Consider the following 19380-nt stretch of genomic DNA (forward strand, 5'->3'; position numbering starts at 1 on the left):
TTAAATGTCCTTTCTCCTTTTACATTCTGTAAAGGAAACATATCACAGTCACAAAGTATTGCTTTTTTGTGTGTGGGGGGGGGGGGGGGGGGGGAGGAATTAAAGAAAAAAATAAAATCTTTTGTAGTCTATTTTTACAGACTAAAAGTTACAGTTACTAATTTGATACTAATACTAAGTGATTCTCCATATACCGGTAAGTGTCTAATGGCCCAATGATCAATTTGCCATCTCTGAGGATGTCATGAATCCTCAGTTCAGCCAAAATGAACCAAAATCATGCAGACATCTACAGGTATATGGTAATATTGTGTTAAATTCCACCCTTGTGTTTGGACATGTACACTAGCAACAAGAGGTAATCAAAAAATGATCAACTGCAGGGGTCCTTGATGATTTTAAGACTTTAAATACCAAACTCTAGAACATTTAGAACATAAACTTCAAAATCTTTGCTTATAGTTATACTTAAGCTTTTAATACAGGTTTAGCCTAGACATCCTAGACCAGGGGTCGGCAACCCAAAATGTTGGAAGAGCCATATTGGACCAAAAAAACAAGAAACAAATCTGTCTGGAGCCGCAAAAAATTAAAAGCCTTATATAGGGCTCATAATAAAGGCAACACTTGCTGTAAGTGTCTATATTAGCTGCATTAGCCTACTTTCCAAATGATAAGTAGGCTACAAATACATAATGAGCATTCATGATGAAATGTTTATTTTCCCTGCAGCATCCTGGAGAGAATGAGGCACCACGTGGCCGCTCTGCTGTACGATGACGCTTTAAGTTTAACTTCCATTATAATGAGATGTTGAAATTAAATATTTATTATACACATTTATACAGCATTGGAAAACTTTAAGAATGATTGTCACGTTATTCCTCCTACAGAAATTATATTAAAACAATTTCCATTTTCATATTTTTGAAAAAGCTCCAGGGAGCCACTAGAGCGGCGCCAAAGAGCCGCATGCGGCTCCAGAGCCGCGGGTTGCCAACCCCTGTCCTAGACCTACTGTGATTCTGTACATTCATTGGGAATTCTAGAGCGGCTTTTTTTTAGTCAATACCAATTGTTTTAATCAGGTAGGCTTTGATCTTAATCATAGTGTCTTTTTAGCTTTGATTTGCACAGGATAATACGGACTTAATGCTTAATAATTGCTTTATAATTAAATAATTGCGTTATAATTAAATAGACAATATATGACCTAGCAAGGTTATTTGTTAACATTTTTTTTTTTTTTTAAAACACAAGGTTAAGTGGTTATTAAAGAAGAACAGAACGTAATAATGTCGTCAGTACAGCAGCCAAGCAATTTTGTTTTCAACATTATTCACCCGCTCATTCAGTCTTTCCTTGAAAAGACGAGCGCAGAACAATGGAAATCATTCCTGCCTAGTTCACCAGATGATGCCACTAAAGTGTTAGTTGCAGAGTTGATTTTAGAAATTATTGCAGGTCTTTCAAATTTCATTTTCATAGCAATGAAATCACCGTCAACTAAGACTGAGGAGCATCTTCTGTCAGAGCTGGAAGCGTCTCTTACTCGAACATTTTCGGAAGCTTTGGGAATTCCTGATGAGGTGGACAATCTTAGATTGAAGACGCTGACAAACATAATTCACGAGGAGGTCAAATACAACCTTAGGAGTGGTGGAAAAGCTGGAATCACCAAACGTTTTACACCTGTTGCCAGACTGAATGCCATGACTGATCAACTTACTCACCTTTTCCACAAGTTCTCAGACAAGATCAAGATGTTTTTTGCTCCTCTCCTCTGTAAAAGTAGAGGACATGCAAGTGCTCCCAGATATTTTGCATCTCAAGTGTCCATAACATCACCAACTTCAGAGGTGATCAAGCATGAAATCAACGAGTTGAGTGCCATCATCAATCCGCTTCTTCTAGATATTCCCAACTCTGAGGAGCTGCAAGAGGAACTCTCTAGGGAAATTCAGGAGGTGGCAGATGAAGTAGTTCGCACCTTCTATGCGATGAGGTCTAAAAAATCCTCTGCAGTTAAAACTTTAAAAGATAGAATGAAATCATTTGTGACCAAATGTTTTGCCAAAGTTTGCCTAATGAGGATACTGTCACACCTAAAGAAAAAATATTCACAGGACACTTTAGGTATCAGTGAGTCAGCGGAGGAAATCCTAATGGGTCTTACATCTCAGTTTGTGGATCATATAAAGGATACTGAAAGTGAGGATTCTTACCTTCTTATGTTCAAAACTTTGTGCGCCGATAAGGTCTTGGATTTCAGCCAAGAACTGAACAATCTGATTTACCACCACGCATTACCAGAACCTCTACCTCGCTCAGGAGACTCATCTGAACAGTCACAAAGTAAAGTGCACGCAGACGTATGGAGCAAAACATGGATCTTTATGGTCTTAATGAACTGGTTTCTGACTACCCGGACGAACTCAATGACTGACCGGTTGACATTACCATTGATGGGCAAATCTCTATTCAGAAAGAATGAGTACTCAAAAACAGGCAGCAGTGCACTTGACAAAGTGTTTCAAGAAGAACAGCGATCAAAGAAGAACGAAAAGTACGTACAATTTGTTATTGAAAAGGTGGTTTACATTGTATGCTCAGATGCAAACATGGTACCGGAGACAAGAGATGAGATCATCACTAACCTGACCGAAACCATATGGAACAATGTTCAAGATGAGCAGTTTTACATCCACGCTGAAGTCTTCAAAAACATAGAGAAGAAAATTAGGAAGAGCTTGTATAAGAATATGAGCTCTCCAGAAAATGTTTTGTTTTTAATATCACATGAAGATCCAGACATTGTTGATCTAATCAAGTTGGTCAGATGTCCACAAAGTAGCGCTGACACCTTGCATAGACACCAAGGAAGCATCCCGGTACAGGTGAGAGGGTCAAGAAGTTACCACCAAGATTAAACACTATTACCGGCTCTGCAGGTCTATCAGCAGCTCTCAAGTTCAAGAATCATGTGACATCTGAGGATCTTGGTTGGTCACAAGTCAGCGACTTTACAGAAGCTTTTGGCATCCCAGGTAATGATGACAATGCAAAATCCAAGAGTATGACCACTCAGAGACGGCTAAAGAGGCTCCAATCAACCCATACGTGACCCCACATTTCCAGATGTAATTCCACAGTTGAGATTAATAAAATGCACCAACTTCAGAGTAACTCCAATGAAAGCTGATGGAAGTCTGAAGCAGCAAAGATTTTATTCTTACTGAAGAAATTATGTAGAGCTTCAGACCACCTGCAATCAGAAAAACTGACCTTTCTCTTGAAAAGCAACCAAACACTTGTGTGCAACAACATCTCTGAGATATAAAGGTCATCCACTGGAGAGGTTCCTTTACATTCAAAACCTATCGGCACCTTTCCTGACATTTCCTTGGCATGATTATATTTGCAGTTTTGAAAGTCAAAGTCAATTTTTAAAGCCAAGAACACCATAAAGGAACCTGAAGCCTCCAGCAGGGACGGACATTTCCCTTTGAATCCACACAGATTTTTTTGCTAAACTCCATGAAGAATCGAGCTCCTCGTTCCCTGGTGAAGTCAAGTGAGGGAGAATCAGGTCAAAAGGAAGAGAAGATTTTCCCGTCATGGAGAAAGAAAATTCCACCTCTGGAGACGGAACTTTTGAAGTGTGCTTTCAATAAGCGAGACATGTGTATTTCATTCTTTCTAAGATTTAACTGGATGACTTTTCAGTCATAGTCAAAATTAAGGAATAAAAAACAAATGCACTTTCAATATGGAAAATAATTTATTTTACTGTACTCTGCATCTTGTAAACAAGCACTTCAAACCATATAGTTGCCTTGACAAACCTGTGGACACACTCACACACACACACACACACAGTACAGTTTAAAGTCTATGGATAGACCTCGGGATGGACGAGCACCTCTGGCAGGAATCGGTATCATGCCGATCTGGCCCTTATTTCAAAGTATTGTAAAGGTGTTCAAAGCCGGACGCAAATACTCAAAACGAAGTGAACATGAGCCATGATTGTAGCATTTGTAGGTGCATTTATAACTTTGCTAATGTCATATAGGAATGTGGCACATGCTCACTGGAGCTAAGTTTAGATTTGTGCACAAAATGGCTCTATTAATATGATCGTGTTTCCTTTTTTTAGAACTAAAGAACGTATCACTGAGTTCTGTTGTGTTCCACAGGAGCATGAGGCCATTAACGCAGTTTGTAATACGATTATTAAACCACTTGAGCTACACTAACAGCTCGGTTGCGCTCTAATCCGTGCTGTAGTTTTGATGTTCTCAACAGACAGACACCAAAATAGTTGGAACACTCTGCTTCTACTGGCATCACTGACAGAGCATTAAATGCTGAGCAGCAGGTTTGTGTTTGTTTCCATTGAATTTGGTTGCTAAAGTACCCTGAGAGCGCCACCATCAGGTCCTCAGTGTTGCAGATTAATATGATAATCATATGGTAATTTTGTACTGATCATAATTTTTCTTCCGTTTGGAAGAATATTCAGTGCTTGGAACCCTCCGGGTGCCCCCCGAGGGTATCCTCATTCTATAACCTGAAATATACATTTAGCATCAAGGAGAAACGTGTGCAGTCTTTCAAGAGGAAGCTGCAGCGTTTGTCCATCATACTGGAGACCATTTTATGGCTACTAACAGGAAGCATATTGCTGTCATTCTAACATTTGATTGTTTGGTGTCCTGGTGTTTTCCTGGTCCTGCTTCATTCTGTTCCTCTTTTTCCTTTTTTTTCTTCCATTTCTTTTTTAAATTTGAAAAAATGTTCCTGGAGGGAAATAAGCAGGAATTTAAAACCAAACTTATTTTTTTCAAAACTTATCATTTAGGTGTAAATAATAAATGGAAAATTATTTGTTTTTCCAGAAATCAGACATTTCTTACAGGAAAGAAAATTTCTTTGGAGCGTCTGTAGATGTCATCGCCTCTGGTTGTGCTTTAGCAAAACGTCCAGCAGAGGAAACTAGAAACGATTATGTTGGGTTTTCTTATACTGTGCAGAATTTTACAATGTAATATCCTGATAACGTCTACACAAATCAAATATGCTTCACTGCAATGACATGTAATACAGTACAATATTCTAATCAACTGTATAGCTTTATATGGAACACACAACGAACCTTTACCAGGTTTCCCCTGCTTATTTCTATCCAGCTTGTTGTGAGTCTCCAGTTCACTTCCCTCTGAGTAACTGGGTAGCCGAGGACGGATTGACCATATCCGCATGTCCTCCTGCTGCTGACTGGTGTCTCCTCCGGTTTCAGATTCTTCTCCTGAACTGGATGTTGAGATAGAAGGGTATCTGTGGTGTTGGAGAGACAGTTTTTAAGGTCATTCACACTGAAGAGTTTCAGCAAAAACATTTAGAGATGATCAATAGTCTAACATTGATGGAGGACGACAAGAGTCTAGTTCAAAATTGAATTTTCTTCCATGGCATTGACTTACTTTGGTTGGGCTGTGGACGTCTTGTCTGGTTCTGCCGGCTGATTCAGGAGTTTACTAACTGGTTCTGCAGGCTTTACCTGGATGACTTTACAGGGCAGCCTGAACTGAGATCTTGCTGGCATCTCTGAACACATAAAGTGACCATTTTAACACAATCATCAATAGTTCATCACAATGATTTGCATGTTTAAATTAGGTTGGGAGGTGGACAGTGAGTGACCTTTACCAGGGTTCCCCTTCTTATTTCCAGTCAGCTTGTTGTCAGTCTGCATTTCATTTCTCTCTGACTGGGTAGCTGAGGACGACGGGACAATATCCGCATGTCCTCACTGGGTCTGTGGGATGTGTCACACTCCTGCTTTTGTGACTGGGATTTTAGTATTTTAGTCTCCTCCTGTTCACAGGACGTTTCTTCACTTGAGGAGTCATCAACAAACCTGAGGAGTTGCCAAATTAAATCAGTTAAACTCAAAGCCATGCAAAGCTGCTCATGAAGGTGTGATTATTTAAAGAAAGAGGAGAAATATATTTTGATCTCCTTAATCACATTCATCACACTATCAAATTTTCCTTACATCGTGGAGCTCTGGGTTGGAGTGGGCATGGAGACCTTCCCCTGTGAAATGACAGATCATTTTATTGTTTGCATGAAGTTGTACCTCAATCCAAAGTGTTAAGGTGAGAGAGTCAGGGAACCGTCACTCTTAGGCTGAGACAATAATTTAAAAAAAATAATAAAAAAAACTCGCCGAGCTCAAACGAATTTAAGTCTAGAATTTCCCTGTTTGTGTTTTTCACCATACATCCATGGTGAATATGCTCATTAACGTGCACTGCACATTCTGGGGGATTGTATGTTATTTCACTTCCTCTCTCAACCTAATTATGCAGCCTGTGTCAGAGTGACAGCCGGTGTGAAGCTGACGTCCTTACCGTCTGCTTCCGGCTTTTATTCTGCTCCCTGTGGTCCTGTTTCTGCACACACACCCACATACAGTACATGCACACACACACCCAGAGACATTGGAACAGAGTCTGCTTAAGAGATCACAAACTAGGATCCGTTTAAATCAGGCTCATTTTGAGCAGAAGGTTTAAGAATATCTCTACATAAAGACCAGGTGAACATCTGAACCATTATTAGATCATCTGTAGGGACTGATTGAGTGTCATTGTTCACCTTATTCACATCCTTCAGGGTGCTGTTCTCCGACTCCAGAGTGAGGTTCTCCTGCTGCAGCTTCAGGATCTGTGCCTGGAGCATCGTGGTTTCCTTGCCGGAGTTCTTCCTTTCCGTTTTGCAATTCCACTTTCTCCTGCTGCAGCCTCACGATCTCTGCCTGGAGCATCATGGTTTCCTGCCGGAGTTCCTCCTTTCCATTTTGGAACTCCACTTTCTCCTCCTCCAGATTCAGGATCACTGCCTGGAACATCATGTTTTCCTGCTCGCGTTCCTCCTTTTCATTTTGCAACTCCTGCTGCAGCCTCCCGCTCTTTGTCTGCGCTTCAAGCTTCTCGTGCTGCAGACGGAGGTTCTCCGCCTTCAGCCTCAGGTTCTCGGCCCCCACCTGCATCGCTGACTTCTCCAGCTTCAGTTTCTCCTTCTCGTAGTGCAGCTCCATCTTTTCCTGCTGCTCCTGGTTGGCAAAGGAGACGATGACATTTTGTTTTTCACCACATGGATTTACAGAAATGGTTTTGTCTGGACATCTGCCCAAACATTTCAGTCACATCACAAACCCAACAGCAGTGTGGTTCTTCTACCTTTGCTGCTTGGGTTAGCTGCATCCTCAGACTGCTGATCTCCAGTTTCAGACTCTCGATCTCAGAATTCTTCTGACCAATCTTAACCATTACTGAAAAGATGTAAAAACCAAGGTTTTTAGAGTCCACACCAGTGAAACATGAATGCGACGTGTGAAGTATTTACAGTTCTTGCACTGCTCCGGATGACGCCGCAGCATATGTTTCTGGAGGAAGAAGGCATTCAGGTACTTCTTCTCACAGTGTTGACACTGAAAGTAAAGACAACACAGCCAATATTTAACTTTTTTTTTTAGAAAACCAGACCTTTTGACAGATTTTTGTTAAAATAATGGTTTTAATATTCCTCAGGAGCGAGGCTTTAACATCTGAATGCTACCTGGATGCCGTTGTTGATGTTTGCTGCAAACAGAGATTGTTGCTTTTGAATAATAGTTCTCCTGGTCTTCAGCTCAGAGACCATCCCCTTCATCTTCTCCTCCTACTCCTTATTCTTGTCCTTAAGCTTTTGGCACTCTTCCTCACTGGATTTCAGCTTATCCTCTGTGTTTTGCAAGCCAGAAATGAGTTTTTTCCTGACAATGATGCAGCCACTCCAGTGACAACTGGACAGTGACAGTAAAAGCTAGAATATCAGGACAAATGTGGACCGAAACAATGTTGAATCGTAATTTCACCACTGCAGACTTTGAGTACTCGTTTCCTTCAAATTAAAACATATTTTGCGGAAAACGAAATTCAATTAATCCAATGTTGATTTTCTAAATTATTCTATCAATAGTGGTTTAGTTTCCGACTGCTTCACATGAGCGGTAAAGTCTGCAATGTTGCAGTTTAGGATTCAAATCGGCTGTTTAGTTTTTGAATTTGTTTAAAAATGTTTTCCACCGCTTCTGATTTGAAGGTTGAGACAGGAACCGAACAGAGAAGTTAAATTTTGGTCGTGATGTTCTCTCCAGCAGCAGGTGGATTACGCGACAGCTAGAGAACGCTTAGGAAGAAGCTGACTGCTCAAACAGGAAATCACTACAAGGACGGTTGCTGTTACTTTCAAAATAAACCTATTAGTCATAATAAAGAATTGCTCTCGAGTCTAAATTCATGACAGAATTTGCAACTGGGCGTAAAGTTAATATTAAAACAGCCTGGGTTGTCGAGCTACGACAACGGGTATGCTGTGATGTCGCCATAGTTGGTCACAATGGTTTTATTTTTAAATATTTTACCGGAAGCACATTTTTTAAACACGACAGGCTTAACGGTCGCGTTCATGACGCGCAGCTGAGCTGGTGGGGAGCGGAGAGGTGGACAGGAGTGCGCGAAAGGCTTCACTGGCCTCGGTGTTTAACAAGTGAAGGATGGGCTTCACGGTACCGCCGCCATGGCAAGATCCACCAAGCGAACCGCCGAGGATGGAGACCCACGAATAACCGTTCCCACGGACCGCGTCGAGTCGCGGGACCTGTCCGAGCCCCGGGAACTGTCTGTGGAGGAGGTGCTGAAGTCCTATGAGCAGCGCATCAACGAGGAGCAGGCATGGGCGGTGTGCTACCAGTGCTGCAGCGGGTTCCGGGTGCCCCGCCCGCCAACGGCAGGAGTCAGCCCGGTAAAGGGTCCATCTTCCATCCTCCTGCACCGGGACGGAACCGTGGCCCTGCGGACGCGCAACAACGGTAGGGCTAACCGTCCCCTGGAGAACCAGCCTCATTTTGGGGCAGCTCTCACACAAACATTACGCATGAAAAGTACTTTCAAACAATGTTATGAAAAGTAAGGTTGTGTTTACAGTTTGGGGTATTTGGGTGTCCGTCAAAGCCCAAATCACCGAGCAACAATTTCCTTCCATGCGCGTCTTCTTCAGGGCATGTGCGTTAAAAATACAGAGAAGAATAAAATAACAAATCAACCCCCCAGAAAAGGCAGAAATCTAATAGCAGGCACCAGCATATTGCGCTGGTTATTTGTAATATCCTTCATTTCCCCCCATAAATAAGGTCGTTTCAATAAAGTAACTGGAGTTTATCGGGATTTAACGCAGACGGGGACAATATAGCGGGCTTTTTGTCGCGTTCCTGATGTCAGGAGCAATGCTCCTATGCCGGTAAATGACTAATTATTCATAGTTCACAGATCCAGCCCAGCTTTTCCCTCTTGCGAACTGTTTTGCAGACTTCAAAGAGTCAAACCTCGGAAGATTCTCCTGCATTCTTCTGGTTGCTTCCCATCAGGAATTTAGCCCGCACCAGATAATATTCATGAGTTGTGCAGATGAGTATTGACAACTTCTAGACTAAAGGTGTCATTTGCTCTGCACATTTTCCCATCTCAATCTGTTAATAAGTTTCAGTTCCCCTGAAAATATGAAAACAGAACAAAATCTTCTCCAAAATCCTTGCTAAGTAGAGGTAGAATAAAAGTTTCATTCAAGTTGCTCATTGTGGCCACAACCAGCGATAAACCAAATGTCTGATTTTTTCCTTTCTCAATATTTATGGTCGTTATTGATGTTGCTGTTAACACTAGAAGTCCCAGCATTTTTCTGTCTACGTAGAAGACCCACACAGAGGCCATTTGGCCTGACCACTTTTCCCGAATACACTAATCACTCATTTTGTTATGGTAATGAGGCTGTTAGTGGCAGTGTGTGGGGTGAGGGGGTCACACCTTACAGAGAATGAGGAATAAAAACACATTCACTCAGAACTGAAGAAGCCTTCTGGATAGAAGGCGAAATGTCTTCAAGAGAAGAAACCCAGTCCAGTTGACAGAGAAATCTACAATGATACAATGACCTGGATGATTGAGAATCTACACAGACAAAAACACATTCTATTCTAAATTGTGAACCTGTGAATGTCCCATGTGACCATAACGACTCATCGACTGCAACCAGACAATTGTTTGATGGATAAATACCTCAGTGCACATGGACTATCGCTTCAGCAGCTGTTCTCAGCAGCATGCAGAGCATGATTCAGACACAGGATACCACCAAAAAGAAGCCAAACACCATCACACTCTACAACACAACAAAGTGCGGCGTCGATGTCATGGACCAGATGGTGCGAGGGTACACTGTCCGCGCAGGAACACGGCGCTGGCCAGTAGCAGTGTTCTATAACATGATAGATATGGCAGCACTGAATGCACACGTGCTCTATCAGTTATGCACCGGGAGGCAGGAGAGACGGGTGGATTTCCTGCTGGAGCTTGCAAGAGAGTTGGCTCAAACCCACTTGGGTAAGAAAAAGGCCCAAAAGTGGCCCAAAAATTATTTCGGCAACAACCCTCCACATCACAACTAGGAAAAAGAGCCAAGTGTCAGGCTAAAATTAAATGTAGGGACAATAATGCAACTGTGCGCTGTGTTGACTGCTACCGATATACATGTGGGAAATGCCCAAAGGAGCAATGGCAGTGCCAGGATTGTGAGTGACTGCTCAAATGTATTTCACTCACAATGCATGGTTTTTCATTCTTTGTAAATATGCTTGGGTTTCTTTTTCTTTTTTTTACTATTTTTAGCACAAAAATAACAATTACTTCTGCAACAACCCTCCACACCAAAACTGGGAAAAAGTTGCTTTTTCATTCTTTGTAAATATGTTTTGTTTTTTTAACAATAAATGTCAGTGTGTTGATCCCTTCCTTCCTGTTGATCCTTTCCACTGCATACAGCTCATAGTCCAGTTTAAGTCTTTATGGCTATGTTCACTGAGGTATTTATCCATCTCACAACTAAAACTTGCTCTCAAAAGAACCTCCTGAGCTGTAAGGTATGTCCCCTCCCCCACACAGGTTCATGTGGCTCCGGCCGTGTGCCACTAACAGCCACATTTCCATAACAAAATGAGTGTCCACAGGGGGGACTTGGGGCCAATTGGCCGTCTTGTGGGTTTTCTAGGTAAAAAGGCCAAATGACCGCTCTCTGGGACTTCTAGTGTTAATGCATCACTTATGTGAGCAATGACGGTGACGTAGCACCTGCTACGTGCTAGTGCTCTATGAAGGAACAGGCTTTTGAGATATGAGAAGCTCCTGCTGGACTTCTGTTGTCAGTGATACACGTATTTGGAAAAAATGTGCTTTCTTCATGTGTGTTAACACATCAGGAAAAGATCAGCAGATCTGCCGGGTGGAGCACGAAAAGAGAACGCTTACTGAGGATCACGCGGACACCTTGGCCCTGCTGAGCAGCACGCAGGCTGCGCTCAAGCAGGAAAAACAAAGAAGTGCCCATCTCCAAAAACAATGCTGCAAGAAGCTGGCTGATCAGAAGCTGAGACACCAAATAGAGCTCAGGAATCAAGAGGAGGGATTCCGGAGGGAGGTCTGTGAAAACATCACCAAACAGATGGTGTCAGACCTCCCACAGTGTGATGTGATCGGAACTGAGACCAGGAGGAAGCCGGAAAAGATCTCGGAGGAAAAGGAGACCTCCAACAGGAAGGAGATCCAACTCCTGACCGAGAGAATCGTCCAGCTGCAGGTGAGCTGCCTCCACCTCCTTCTGTGTTTCTGACTTCTGACAGATGTCACATTCTTTAATCTAATAAATGATCTTTGTCTTTGCAGCAAGTCCTCCGTGAAAAGGGAAAAAAGAAGAAACAAAAGACGAAGTTCAGTCTAATGAAGTTCTTCTTTGGACGAAAAGAGACGAAATAATTCTTATCCTGAGCTCCGACTTGGACATTCTATTATTTCTACTCTACTGTCCTGAAAAACACTTGTTTGCTTTAAAAATGGTATAAGTATGATTGTATTCATTCTTTCTGTTTTAATCAATAAAAATGCAAAATAAAGGTTGTTATTTGTCACATCACAAAACATCCAAAATATCTGACAGATTAAACCAGAACTCTGCTCCACCTTCATGCAGTTTCTCAAGCACCCACTTGAGGTCGCAGTCGTTATACACTGATTACTGACCGATCTTCGTCCCTGTGATCGATTTAGGGGCAATTTTGTCGAAAGTGATTTGAAATAAATTAAGTTCAAGAAATGACAGTAAAAGTTAGAATATCGGGACAAATATGGACCGAAAAAGTGGCGAATCTTATTACCACCACTGCAGACTTTGAGTATTCATTTTCCTTCAACTTAGAACATATCTTGCTGACAACAAAATTCAATGCATTCAATGTTGATTTTCTAAATTATTTTATCAATAGCGGTTTAGTTTCCTGCTGCTTCACATGAGTTGCAAAGTCTGTAATGTTGCAGTTTAGGATGCAAATAGGCTGTTTAGTTTTTGAATCTGTTTCAAACGGTTTTCCACAGGTGGATTATGCAACAGCCAGAGGACGTTTCTTCCTCACTGACGGACGATGTGCGACTGTTCAAACAGGAAATTACTACAAGAATGGTTGCTGTTATTTTCAAAATAAAACTACTAGTCATTATAAAGAATTGATCTCGAATCGAAATTAATGGGAAAAAAAATCATCACCTGGGCGATATTGTTTTCTTTATTTAAACAGCCTGGGTTGTCAAGCTGAACAGTGAGTGTGCTGTTTTGTCGCCATAGTTTTTTTTTTTAACCGTGGTTTTATTTTGAAATATTTGACCGGAAGCATATTTTTAAACACGCCGGTTCTAACGGCCGCGATAATGACGCGCGGCTGAGCTGGTGGGGAGCGGAGAGGTGGACAGGAGTGCGCGAAAGGCTTCAATGGCCTCGGTGTTTCACAAGTGAAGGATGGGCTTCACGGTACCGCCGCCATGGCAAGATCCACCAAGCGAACCGCCGAGGATGGAGACCCACGAATAACCGTTCCCACGGACCGCGTCGAGTCGCGGGACCTGTCCGAGCCCCGGGAACTGTCTGTGGAGGAGGTGCTGAAGTCCTATGAGCAGCGCATCAACGAGGAGCAGGCATGGGCGGTGTGCTACCAGTGCTGCAGCGGGTTCCGGGTGCCCCGCCCGCCAACGGCAGGAGTCAGCCCGGTAAAGGGTCCATCTTCCATCCTCCTGCACCGGGACGGAACCGTGGCAGTTGGAAACGTTATATTTTTACAGCAGTTGGAAACCTTATAATCCACCAGAATGGCAACAGGACATCGAGGAGTCAACAAGGTAACACGCTTCAATCAGGATTCACTCAAACACCACCCTGGCTTGTTGCCATTTATTTAATTACGTCACTGACTGTTGATTATTACAGTCTTTGTATTTGTATTTTAATTTAAATTGACACTCAGTGACATTTTGAAAGCAATAGCGTACGTTTCCATCACTATATTTGATTGACTTAATACTTAGCAATCTCCATAAGAATCATCTCAAAATATAAGTCAATTAAATCCATACATGCATTGGAGCATCTCCCTTGAAATCCCATTGAAGTACAGACAACATTGATTTCAGGGGATTTTAAACAAGAGTGCATTTGTTGTAAATTGTCATTGTGCTTCTTCACTCAGTTGTTTGCTAGAGCTCTGAATGACGTGAGGAAATCAAGAGGAGAGAGCTGGAAGAATGAAGACAGGCTGAGACCCATGAGCCGGAACATTGGAAGCCGCAGCAGGAGCGGGAGGACAACCATTCACCGCAGAAGGTGTCCCCCGGTCCCAAACATGTACAGGCCAGCTTCCAACGGCCCATGGAGTGGGGAAGGCAAAGAGGCAGAGCCTTCCATTCTTTTAATCAGGAACGGCTGGATTTACAGGAACATCACAGTGATCCGGCGTTGTCCTTCTCTGACATGAAGGGAAGGCTTGAAGAGGCTGACGCAAAGCTTCAAAAAAAGCAATAGCGTACGTTTCCATCGCTATAATATATTTGATTTACTTAATACTTAGTGATCTCCATAAGAATCATAATAAAATCCAAACATGCATTGGAGCATCTCCTTTTATATCCCATTGAAATACAGACGACATTGAATTCAGGGGATTTTAAACAAGAGTGCATTTGTTGTAAATTGTCATTGTGCTTCTTCACTCAGTTGTTTTCCAGAGCTCTGGATGATGTGAAAAAATCGAGACGACTGAGCTGCAAGAATGAAGACAGGCTGAGCCCCGTGTCCAAGAAGGAACCAGAACATTGGAAGCCACAGCAGCTACGGGAGGAGAACCGAGGAGAATCTCTGCAGGAGTGCAGGAGCTCCCAAAGAATGCAGCGATCAGAAGAGAGCTGGCAGCAAGAGATCAGGCACCTAAAAGAACTTCTTGTAGAAAAAGATCAACAGATCTGCAGGGTCGAGCGCGAAAGGAGAACGCTTGCTGAGGCTCACGCGGACACCTTGGTCCTGAAACACCAGACTGAGCTCAAGAAGAAAGAGGAGGTCTGTGAAAACATCACCAAGACCAAGCAGATGGTGTCCGACCTCACAGTGTTTGGAGAAAGAAGTGATCTGACCTGAGACCCAGAGGAACCATGAAGAGATCTTGCAGGAAAATGAGACCTCCAACATGGAGATTCAACTCCTGACTGAGAGAATCGTCCAGCTGAAGGTGAGCTGCCTCCACCTCCTTCTGTGTTTGACTTCTGACAGATGTCACATTCTTGAATCTAATAAATGATCTTTGTCTTTGCAGCAAGTCCTCCGTGAAGAGGGAAAAAAAGAAGAAACAAAAGATGAAGTTCAGTCTAATGAAGTTCTTCTTTGGACGAAAAGAGAAGAAATAATTCTTATCCTGAGCTCCGACCTGGACATTCTATTATTTCTACACTATTGTGCTAAAAAAAACTTATTAGCTTTAAAAAATGGTGTAGGTGTGATTGTATTACCTCTCTGTTTTAATCAATAAAAATAAAGGTTGTAATTCGTCACATCACAAAAAAACCAAAACTAATATCTGGCAGATTAAACCAGAACTATGCTCGACTTGCATACAGTTCTTCAGGCGGCCACTTGATGTCGCAGTCGTAATACACCGATTACTGACCGATCTTCGTCCCTGTGATCGATTTAGGGGCAGTTTTGTCGAAAGTAATTTGAGATAAATGATTGAAGTTCAAGAAATGACAGTAAAAGTTAGAATATCAGGACAGATGTGGACAGAAACAATGGCGAATCGTATTACCGCCACTGAAGACTATGAGTACTCATTTTCCTTCAACTTAGAACATGTAGTGTCCTCAGGTAGAAATGGTCAAAGTCTTCTACAGATGTTCAGGAGTTTATTCATTTCTTTTGTACTGTAAGAGCTGTGCAGTAAAGAGACATTTAACACAGACTCTTTAAAATAAACTTAACATTTAGAACGAATTATTTGATGACAACTACATTTTTCCTCTCCAATTGAGGCACTATAAACAGAAAAATCCGTAACCTGGCATTCTCCATGTCTCCCTTCACCGTGCATACACATACGTATCAGCTACGATTAACAAAATCGATCGAGGATATCCGTTCGCAAATTAAAAATAAAAATCGCATTTTCAAAATAAAGTTTCATCCTTAAATTCAAGACACAGGCTGAAAATATAAATATTTGTACAAGGAAAATAACAAAATAACCAAATAAGGACAATTGTTCTTTTATACTCCCACCAATCATGAGTGAATGAACAAATCTTCAGTTCTTCACAAGTGATTTACTATATTTTACAACAATATGAAACAATATACACAAACTATTATTGCACTCTTATATTACATCATGTATTAGAACTGAAGATGCTCTGAAAGTGAAGTTTTAGGCTTCCTCTAATAGTAGTACAACCTTTTGAACTGGGCGCTCTATTTCAACAACCTTGTTACAGCGCCGACCCTCATTGCCTTGACTACGATCACCCATGTGTAGTCGGGCCTTTCTGATGAGTCCATGAAGTACACTTGTTGACTCCACTGTGTTACCTGAGATATACATGGTTTGAGTGACAGGTGTTTCCCTTTTTGTGTAATTTGAGTCATGAAGGCATGTTGGATGTCTTCCTTTGCAAATGTCACAAGAGTGGAGATGACTACAATCCTTTTGCTTTGTGGCCAACTTTCATACATCCATAACACAACCCCTTTTCCTTTACGTATTGCCATCGTTCATTGAGAGAACCCTTCAAGAACTCAGAGCAGCTATAAAGCTGATGGTTATTGCTCTGGCAAAACATGCATTGGGGTTTTGCACTTCCCTTTGTTGATTTTGTATTTTCAGCCGGGAAATTCTCTCCTTTCATTCAATGTTTGCGTTACCTTGCGGTTCCTTCGAGATGCTAACCAATCAGGTATTTTTTCACATGTTTTTGATTCTCTTCACAGTCATTCAATATCTGGAGACCAGACATGTGAGGGATGGCTTCTTGGCATGCATTCAGGAAGTCAGACATGTTCCTTAAGCCTTGTGTGTCTTTCGGATGCAGTTTTGGCCAGTTGGCAAGTTTATCTCTGAAAGCCCTTTGGATAGCACATGTATGTCCATACCTGTGGTTAAGTTTATTCCATGCACCCTAAAATGCGTCTTCATCATTTCTGTAAAACACTCCATCAAGAGTTTTACAAGCTGCACCACAAACATATTTGTTGAGATAATAAAGCTTATCTGCAGCAGGGATGTTCCATTGGTCAGTAAGTGATGTGAACAATGTCCTCTATTCAATTAAATGAATGGGGTTGCCATCAAACACGCGTGGTTCTGGCATTGGTAGCCTTTTAACTGTTATACTGTCTTGAACAGCTAAAGCAAGAGCTGTCACATCTGTATGTATGGGTCTATATGGTGGTGCCATAACATTGAGTGGCCGTGTGTGCAAGATATTTGGAGGAATGAGAAGCTTCTTCCTAAAGCTCTGCAGAGCAGGATTAAGCTCCTCCTTCATACTCCTCTCCTTTGTTTCCGTGACTTCAGCAATGAGTCTTGATTTGACTGAGCTGAGAAATAAAATTTCAGAGATCTAGGTGAATCCCAGGTGGAATGTGTGGGCAAGTGGTGAGAGTGTTCTCTCCCAGGCGGAGTCCCAGCATCTTCATCTCTGTCCCTCTGCGAGGATCACTGACCTTAATGTTCTCCATCAGATGAGTTGCTTCCTCCACCACCTCCTCCTCCTCCTGGCCTTCATCATTTGAGTATTCCTGGTATACTCCTGGTATACCTGGACCCATTTCTCCCTCTGCTGTTTTCTCTCCATCTCCCGTTGTATCCAGCATCCCTCCACATCAGCTCCTGGTGACTGACGGTTCTTGGCAGTGTTGTCGCACACTGTTTCCTGGAGCTCTAGAAAGGAGATAAACTGCAGCCCAGCCTTCTCCAAATCAATGTTCGTTTTCAACTGGAAGAGAGAGAGAGAGAGAGATTGTCTTGATTTCAGAATTAACTATTATCAAATATAACCTTTTTTTATTTATACCTTTTATTTATATTTCGGTCTAGCCAGCAAAGGAAGGGGCGGAACAGCAGCTCTTTTCCAAGCAGCTCATTGGTTACATGCTTGGCTTGCAGCCACTCTGAAGATGCCTGCCGTATGACAATGAAATGAAAATAATTTCAAATGTGTGTGTTTCTACCTGGCCATTACTGGTGGCAGACCCTGGTCCAGTAACATCCAATGTAAAAACCTATTAAAATGTAACAAAGTAATGATGAACTGTTTGTCACATCTAAGCTATTGACAATCTAATAAGAACATGCTATGTTAATTAAAACAGTTGTCTTTACCTGCTGGGGGTAGTTTTCTGGGAAGCTCACCATGATGTGGATTCCTTTCAGGTCAAAAGGCTTGAGAGAAGTGAAAATTCTGTGTCAGCATATTTCTTGATAAAGCTCTGACTTAAGGTTCACTATGTGAATGGATGTCATATTAAATTAGAAATGAATGTATTCAGGAAAATATGTGGCCATGCTTTACCACCATACAGAGGATATTAGCTCTGATTAAAATGATGATGATATAAACATTTTACAGTCTGGATCAGTAGCCACAACGGATGCTCTGTAATATGCACATCCATTTTGTTCCTGGACAATCAACTGTTCTCTGGGAAAGCGCTTTTTTAGGTACTCAATCTCTGTGTCCCGGAGCTTCTTGGCGACATTTTCGGTTAGCTCAGCTTGACCTCATGGGGGTTGTTGGGACGCGGTTCCACCGGTATCCTCTGCACTGGTCGACTATTATTGCCGCGTATGGGCTGATCATCCACTGACGGTAACTGTCGTGGATGCCAGAAGCGACATCTGCCGGCCATTAGCAGGAGGGTCCCCCTATATGAGTCTGGCCCTATATAAATAAAGATAGATTAGATTAGATTAGACTAGAATGGATGGATGGATGTGTATGTATGTATGTATGTATGTATGTATGTATGTATGTATGGATGGATGGATGGATGGATGGATGGATGGATGGATGGATGGATGGATGGATTGACTGACAAGGATGGTTGACAGTTGCTGAGACAACCCTACTGGAATTTCTGGGTTTAGACTCTTGCTCCACATTGACCTCTAAGCTTGCGGATGTTAAGTGTGATGGTTTCGGATTCTTTATGCTATAATATATATAAATTTATATATATATATAAAATTGTAATATATATAAATCTCTTTAGACTGGGACAAAGACAGCGGTCTGAAATTAAAATGAATTTAACAACAATGATTAAAACGTAAAAATAGCATAGGTTGTCTATCTATTTGGTACATGTGTTGCGATTTGAAATGCACCGATTTAGTGACGTTTTAATATAAAGACAGATTAGAAGGGTACAAAAGCAATAATTATGAACATAGTATATACCGGTATATCGCTCCTGTTCTGTGGTGGACTTTCTTCTTCGTGAATTTGATCATTGTGAGTACAAACTAACCACATAAGTATACTGACCTCTGTTGTATCGGAGTGTGTACTTCTATACATTTCCCACCTAAATTTTCTTTTTTTATTCATTTCCTCTTGCATCCACAATGTTTTATTGTTTTTGGTCTAAAATGTAAAAGTAATTATTGTTGGCTGTGCCTCCATAGACAAATCGAGTCATTTGTTTATGAGTGATTTAGTAACACTAGAGAAACATGTCAACTTGACACCAGTGAAGATTTTGCTGCATATAAGTGCACCATTAAAATTCTAGTTGCAAGGATTCAGAGACTCTGCCACTGCTGCCTTTATGACATCTATATTATGGACAAAATCTCTAGAATGTGTATTAGTGTTGAACAATTGGATTTGACAATGTGATCTAACTACACAATCA

General features: G+C 41.7%; 2 protein-coding genes and 2 long non-coding RNA genes across 6 annotated transcripts; 2 read left to right on the forward strand and 2 right to left on the reverse strand.

Annotated features, from left to right (window-relative positions):
- Nucleotides 1-6613: 6613 nt before the first annotated feature.
- Nucleotides 6614-8308, reverse strand: LOC115251074 (zinc finger protein Dzip1-like). Its single transcript, XM_029842053.1, has 4 exons — nt 7630-8308; nt 7417-7501; nt 7251-7342; nt 6614-7123 (listed from the first exon to the last, which is right to left on the reverse strand). The coding sequence occupies exons 1-4, from the start codon at nt 7720-7722 to the stop codon at nt 6668-6670; spliced, it is 726 nt and encodes a 241-aa protein (XP_029697913.1). The 5' UTR covers nt 7723-8308; the 3' UTR covers nt 6614-6667.
- Nucleotides 8309-8527: 219 nt separating this feature from the next.
- LOC115251073 (uncharacterized) lies at nt 8528-12071 on the forward strand. The gene is made up of 3 exons (XM_029842052.1): nt 8528-8923; nt 11363-11739; nt 11826-12071. Exons 1-3 carry the CDS (start codon nt 8632-8634, stop codon nt 11913-11915), a joined length of 759 nt encoding a protein of 252 aa, XP_029697912.1. The 5' UTR covers nt 8528-8631; the 3' UTR covers nt 11916-12071.
- An 810-nt stretch (nt 12072-12881) lies between these two features.
- LOC115251075 (uncharacterized) lies at nt 12882-14958 on the forward strand. The gene is made up of 4 exons (XR_003889631.1): nt 12882-13325; nt 13673-14005; nt 14197-14704; nt 14789-14958. It is a non-coding gene; the product is annotated as an uncharacterized lncRNA (long non-coding RNA).
- A 112-nt stretch (nt 14959-15070) lies between these two features.
- LOC115251076 (uncharacterized) lies at nt 15071-18962 on the reverse strand. Of its 3 annotated transcripts, XR_003889634.1 has the most exons (6): nt 18924-18962; nt 18189-18404; nt 17846-17905; nt 17538-17745; nt 17188-17459; nt 15071-17061 (listed from the first exon to the last, which is right to left on the reverse strand). It is a non-coding gene; the product is annotated as an uncharacterized lncRNA (long non-coding RNA). The 3 variants fall into 3 exon arrangements; XR_003889633.1 differs by having other exon boundaries at nt 15071-17459; nt 17538-17644; XR_003889632.1 differs by having other exon boundaries at nt 15071-17459.
- Between the last annotated feature and the right edge of the window lie 418 nt (nt 18963-19380).

This window comes from Takifugu rubripes, chromosome 9, assembly GCF_901000725.2.
Source record: "Takifugu rubripes chromosome 9, fTakRub1.2, whole genome shotgun sequence".
Lineage (NCBI taxonomy): Eukaryota > Metazoa > Chordata > Actinopteri > Tetraodontiformes > Tetraodontidae > Takifugu > Takifugu rubripes.